Genomic DNA, 6,993 nt, shown 5'->3' with positions numbered 1-6,993 from the left:
ACTTCTCAAACCCTGAGGAAAGTTACTTTCAGCAACCAGTTGACGCTTCTCAGACCCTGAAGGATGGTAGTTTGGCACTTCCTGATTTTGGCTTACCCAGCTTTTTCAAACTGATATATCAGTTCACTTTGATGCTCCGGAGAAGCAACTTGCTTCCCAGACACAAGTACCCTTGAATAGTCCTTCCTTCGTGCCGTCAGGAAGTGTGAGCTTACCAAGTTGCAGTAGCGTTGGTTCTCAACAACCGCCACACTTGAAGGAGAATAAGGGACTGCGTGGGAGGGTGAACTCCTAGAGTCAAGGTAATTGTTACCAGTTTAGGTATTATAATTATCTGTGATAATACGCAGCCTTTTCAACAATAACCTTTGTGGTTGTATTTTAGCTTTTGTAATATGATATTGACTATAATTTGAACCGTTGTAAAATAGTCTTTCAACTTTGGTAGTTTGTTCAGAAGATGTAGGGGCGACAACTGTGCGAAAGTTTTCCCAAATGCAATATGTTCATGTTGTACTTTCTTCCATTTTCACGGCAATGAATAGAAAACGAAGTTCTTTTTCTTTTTTTTTTTTTGGCTTTTCTTAAAGTGAAGCATCAAGGATCCAAACGATTTATTTTCCCCATGTGTGTAATGAACAGAGGATTCATGATTTTGCAGGAAGCATTTGACCATAATTTTCTTAATCTATTAGTCTTGTAGTTTATATAGTTTTGTATTGTTTAGTATTTTTACACACATTTGTACAGTCTTCATGAAAATGGAGGACTCCTATGCCTTTGTCTCGCTTAAGTTTTCCATATTGTTCAATATAGCCAGCAGCAAGGCTTGCACTGAAAACGATTTCGTAGACCATATTATTTTGAAGGAAAACATGGCATGGGAACGAAAAATAAAATTATTTTATTATTTTAGAGTTTTATAATTAAAATATGATTTAAATTTTTTAACACTTTCTGATTAAAATTGTTGAGACATATAAAAAAAAAAACAATTACTATTATTAATGCCAAACACAAATCCAAATCAATCAACACCAAAAGGTTCTTAAAACACATCGGTATTATTTGCAACATCAAAACAAGTTCTCACAACACATCGACGTTAAAAACAGAGTCTCTTTGCCATCTCCAAACCAAAAGCAGTCCTTGCCATTTCCACACCAAGATGCTAGTTAATATTATAACCGAAAATCGTATCCATCCACTCCGACGTTGTCCATCTCTACCTGGAAACCACGGTTTTCACAATACTAGAATGAGGAATAAGAAACAACACTATTATCATTACGGCCTGGAAAAACTAGAAAAACTATATTTATCTATCGATTCAATGTTTGTCCACGAAGACATAAACTAAGAAGAAGTGACTTAACATGATTTGCTAACTTGGAGTAAAGTAATCGACAACTGAATCATCTTCAATAATCCTACACTCTTCCCCTTTTCCTTATGCTTAGGTAGAAACACAGTAATTACCTCTGGGGTGAAGGTGAGGCCCACTGTAATCTCTCCCTTGTATTCTTGTTCTTTGACAACTTTGTACGCCGTAGATGGGAGGTTTCCTTCCAAAAACAATGGCTCAAGTGGAATGCTGAATGGATCACAGAACCCGTAATCAATATTTTATATTTTCAGTGTTGCATAGAAAATTCAACCGAATTTATGAAGATTCTAATTTGTTACATATAGATGGGGAACTTGCACTCACGTTGCTTCTCCAACAAAATCATCTGCAGCACCAACATCACTGTCCATGATTTTCAATGTGAGTTCTGTGTCACCATCTGATACCTCAAATGAGAATTTCTCATTCCATTCTTGTTCACTCCCTTTCCCTGTAGGATTTTATATTTGTCAATATTGCACAAAATTGTATAACTTTTCTTTTGCACAACAGAAATTTTAAGGAGAAGGGTATGATCTCCATCTTGGGTACAAACGCTCCACTTGACTGCAAGGCCAATTGCATACATATTGAAGGCATAGTTTTGCCAATAATCTCTTGTGCTTACCACACCAAAGCAAGTATTAACATATTACTTGATCTTTTCTAATCTAATCTGATAAGTAAAAATTAGAAATGCAGCTAAGAATTCAGAGCGATTAGAGACATAAATACCTGAAGCAACACTGCTTTTCTGCTCCTGGGTACGGCAAGCGAGGACGACATAAGGGTCCACGCCATCTGCTCACATAAAATTTTAACCTCGTCAAAAATCAATCCAGAATTATTATTATTAGGGAAAAACACCTAAACAACATTCCACTGGTAGGCCAAAGCGATTGATTCAGCTACAAGGAAAATGGTCGATGTAAAGAAAATTACAGATCAAGAACAACACACAAAAGGTAGAACAAATAAAAGAGAGAGGCTTATGAATATCTATTAACATCACTCATTATGGACATAATGATCTCATTATTGAAAACCCACATCTCAATTTTATAATCAACAAACAAATAAACAACGAAAAATTTTTTCGAGATATATTTGAACTTACTGAGAAAATCAGTGTTTTCAAGACCCTTAGCACCAACAAGTAGGACTTCAACAGTTCCTAGAGGCAATTTTGGACCAGAATTGAATCCAAAAGCGAAAAGAAAAGACTTAAAACTCAACAGGAATTTAGATTGAAATGAGTTCTTGGATCTCTGCCCTTTGGGTATCTGTGCATCTTATAGGGAGAGTGAATGATTAACGAGGAAGGCTAATAATGTTTTTAAAAATTAAGTTTAGAGTTAAATAAGTAATTATAATTTTTGATAAGATCGAATAAATTTATATTTAATAAAATATAATTTTTTTAATAATAAAATATTATTTTTTAAATTAAAAAAATTTAAAATATATAGATAAAAATTATTTAATGTTAAAATTATTATTTTTAATAAAAAATTATTATTTTATTAAGTATAAATTTGGTTAGACTTAATTAGGAAAGTATAAGGGCTTATGTGATGAAAAATTGATTTTAAGCTTAATGAGACATTTTTTTTTCAATATTTGTTTGTAGGAAAATTTATAAAAAAAAATTATTTTATATTTCGACTCACTTTTATTTAAAATTTGATAAATAAAAAGATTAATTGCAGTCAATTCACTCTAATTTCTTTGATCAAGTGCATAATATATTTAAATTTATAATAAATTATTTTTTGAGAGATAATAATTTTTTCTGCTTTAAATCAATTCTCTGTTCACTCTGACAATAAAAAATAGAATCAAAAAAATTTAAATTTCATTTCATAGAGTATTATTTTTTTATCATCATGGATAACTCATCATTTTTTAGAGAACTATCCGCTAGTATGATCGCATATATGTCTTTTACCTTCTTTTTTTTTTTAGAAGAACAGCTCCTCAATATTCATCACTAGTATCGATCTATAAGAGGTGAATTTTGTGAGATGTTCTTCATTATTTAGACAGCTATTTTTATTCATCCTCAATATTCATAATAAATATTTTTATTTTTAATCATTATAAAATTCACACATAATATTTATTGTAATTAATAATAAAAACATTTTTGAGCAAATGCTATTTTATATTGAAAGTTTAATAATAAAATATTATTTTTTAAAATAAAAATAATTAAAAATATATAGATAAAAATTATTTAATGTTAAAATTATTATTTTTAATAATAAAATTTATTTTATTAAGTATGAAAAATTGATTTTTGGCTCCATTTGTTTCACAGAAAATATTTTTTTAAAATATTTTTTATATATTTTTAGTATTTGGAATACTCAAAAAAATTAATTAACAGAAAATATTTTTCTAATCAAAGAGAAAATTAAGTTATATTTAAAAAAAATGACTTTTATTTTTAAAGAGAGAAAGTTATTTTTTATTTTTTAAATTTTGATAAATTTATTAAAATGTAGACATACTTTTATTTATATATATATATATATATATATATATATATATATATATATATATATATATAATAAATACATATCATTAATTTAATATTATAATAAAATAATAAAAAATATTTTCATGATAAAAAATATTTTTCATATAAAAATTATTTTTCATGAAACAAACATAACTTTTGAATAAATTGTTCAAAAGGTTCTTTGCTATATGAAAATTGGCATCACATAAACTCAATTTAATTTAATCGTTCAAAAGTGACTTTAAATTTTTTATATACTGATATGATAAAATCTAAATAGTCTATAAAGACATGGGGGATAGGAAAAAGCAAGAAAATGAAAGTGGGAACAGTTAAAAGACCTAAAATAAATAAATAAATAAATAAATTACTATTAGGTTTATAATTGGCTAAGATCAATTATTTAGTTATTTTTTTAAAATTCAATTAAAATAATTTTATCTATTTAGCCTTAGATATTTATACTGTTTAATTTCCATAGTTTTAATTACTTATATTATTTAATCACTTAATTTTAACTGTCTTTATGATTTAGATTAAAATAAATTGATTAATATTTTCTTTATTAAAAATATAATAAAAAAAATTAAAGAGATTTATTTTACAAAATACATTGACATTTTAATTCAATTTTAAAAAAGTAGTGATTAAATAATTAAATTTAATAAAATATGAGAATCTAATGGGGAATATTTCAAGAAAAACTGTTGAGCTGCGAAGCATGGAGAAATTGTTTTTTAAAGTCTCTTTGAATTAGAAAGATAAAAATTAAAATACATTTTATAAATATAAATTAATTATTATAATGAAAATAAATTAGCAAAATTGATATATTTTTTAAAAAATAATAATATATTAAAGTTTCTCTAAAATTAAAATAACTAAGACTTTTTTATCAGGATGCCACAAAATTTAAAATATATTTTTCTTTTTTTTTTTTTTGAAGAAAAAGATTTTACGGTTAGTCATTATTTGAAAGACCCACACTCGTAGAGTCATTATCAGAATTGAAATATAATAATAACTTTTGAGGAAAATTTATTTTAATTTGATCAATCATGAATTTGAAATATAATTATATAAAATTTATTTATTTTTTATATAAATCTCATGATATTTATTATTTATTAAATTCATGATAAATTAAGTATATATAAAAATTTTCTAGCTAAAATGTTTGCAAAATCTCAGAAAAAAAATATTTACTTAATTTTAAATTTTAGGAGAACTAGAAATCTATCATTTGAGAGGAGAGATGTAACACCCCAAAATTTTAAATTTTATGAGCATTTTTGGTATTTTAATTTTATTTAAATTTTAGGAATTTTTTTGAGATTTTTCGGATTTTAAAAATCGGGTTCGATTTTCCGAAAATATAAACTTTGATGATTTTTAAAAATTAATTTAAAGACCACGTGGCAAAACTAAAAATATATTTGGAGTCTACGTATTTTTCTGAGTTTTCTGAAATTTTTTCGAAATTTTTGGACCTCGTTTTCGGTCCCGAGGCAGAGTAAAAATTCAAAATTTTGTATCTTGAATCGGACCGGCCGAATCGAACCGGACCGGATCGGACCGATCGAATCGGACCGGCTCCCTTCCCTTTTTCTTCCTCCCCCACGCGTCGTTCCCTCTTCCTTTTCTCTCTCTTTTCTCTCTCCTCCCTCCCCTGGCCACCACCTCCTCGCCACCCCACCGACGGCCGCCACCCGACCTCCCGGCACCTGGCCGCTGCAGAACGGCCGGAAACCGCGCGCGAATTCCCTCCCTCGAAAGCACGGCGTTCTGGCTTCTCCGGCCAAAATCCGGCCGATCCGGCCACCAATTGGACCGGGTCTTGTGTCTAAAATCATCTACTCGGCGAGAGCTTTCCATAGACACCAAGAACGCCGAAATCCATCCAGCGGTTTGTCCAATTTTTGCTCGGGAAGTTTTTAGCCCATTTCGACTTTTGGGCTAGATTTCTCGAAAACCGTGAATCCCACGAGAAAACTGCGGGTACCAGCACGCTCCACTCGTCGAGAGCTTCGCGGCAACATAAATTTCGAATTTTTCCGACACCGTTTTTCGGTGGGTCCCACGGAATTTTGCAGTGTTTTTCCGAGCATTTAATAAGCTTAGAAAATTATGAAAAAATTTATGTACTAACCCCCGTGTTATGGGCTTCGTGTAGGTATCCTCGATTCGCGGAAATTCGACAGTTGACCGGGTCTGCGAAATTCCGGCCAGACAGACCCGTTACCGGAAAAGTCTCCAAATTGGACCGAGGTTTTGGCTAGCCCCCCATTGTCAGACATCCCGAGCGCGTTCCCAAAGTCGGAATCGGCAAAGGTAAACCCGAACCTTGCTTTTTCGTAATTTTCTAGTGCTTAAATAGGATTGAAAATCCATAAAATATTCGTGGTAGCTTAGAAAATTATGATTCTTTTTGCAATAGCTTAGTAATATTGCTAAGGACCGTGGGGCAAAGTTTTAGAATTTTTAGAGCTTATTTGGGCAGTTTTTGCAAAAATGGTCAATTATAAGGACTAAATTGAAATATTACATACTCTGATGGATGATTGATTTGATGGGCCCAGGAGGGGCTGTGTGATATGATTGAGCTGTGGATATATGGATTGTAAATATAGAAGTGTGTTTTGAGCCATTTTGCAGGTTGGGTAGGTCCTAGGTATAGGAGACTCACTGGATTTTCTACACGACTTAGGACGTATTGGTCTTTTCTTTGTTTGTATTGAGTCAAATTTATTAAATGATTGTAATAAAATTGTCGTGTGAGCCAGATGACCTTCTTCCTCCGCCCAGCCGCCACAGTGATTGTCGTCAAGTCTGTGAGTAAAATATTAATTTTAATTGTAATTTCGATATTATTATATGTTCAGCATGCCCATGCATCACTTATATGCATATATTTATGTAGTTAAACTCTAGGCACTATTTATGTTGCATTGATAACTGTTAAAGTGCCATGATGTTGTTGTGGTAATTTGGAGCAGTGTGCGTGCGTTGGTGTGCGTGTGATGTGGTGTGGACTATGGACAGGACGGGTAGTCACGGCTTGAGTTCTTCGCTGGGAACCCGA

The 6,993-nt window shown here is 30.9% G+C and overlaps 1 protein-coding gene across 1 annotated transcript; it reads right to left on the bottom strand.

The window, feature by feature from the left end:
- Positions 1 to 980: 980 nt before the first annotated feature.
- On the bottom strand, positions 981 to 4,910 carry LOC131174708 (elicitor-responsive protein 3-like). Its single transcript, XM_058138489.1, has 6 exons — positions 4,871 to 4,910; positions 2,505 to 2,678; positions 2,123 to 2,188; positions 1,712 to 1,838; positions 1,480 to 1,594; positions 981 to 1,229 (listed from the first exon to the last, which is right to left on the bottom strand). The coding sequence occupies exons 1-6, from the start codon at positions 4,908 to 4,910 to the stop codon at positions 1,182 to 1,184; spliced, it is 570 nt and encodes a 189-aa protein (XP_057994472.1). The 3' UTR covers positions 981 to 1,181.
- Positions 4,911 to 6,993: the final 2,083 nt, after the last annotated feature.

The sequence above is a fragment of the Hevea brasiliensis genome, chromosome 16, assembly GCF_030052815.1.
Source record: "Hevea brasiliensis isolate MT/VB/25A 57/8 chromosome 16, ASM3005281v1, whole genome shotgun sequence".
Lineage (NCBI taxonomy): Eukaryota > Viridiplantae > Streptophyta > Magnoliopsida > Malpighiales > Euphorbiaceae > Hevea > Hevea brasiliensis.
This window is presented reverse-complemented; position numbering and strand designations above follow the sequence as displayed.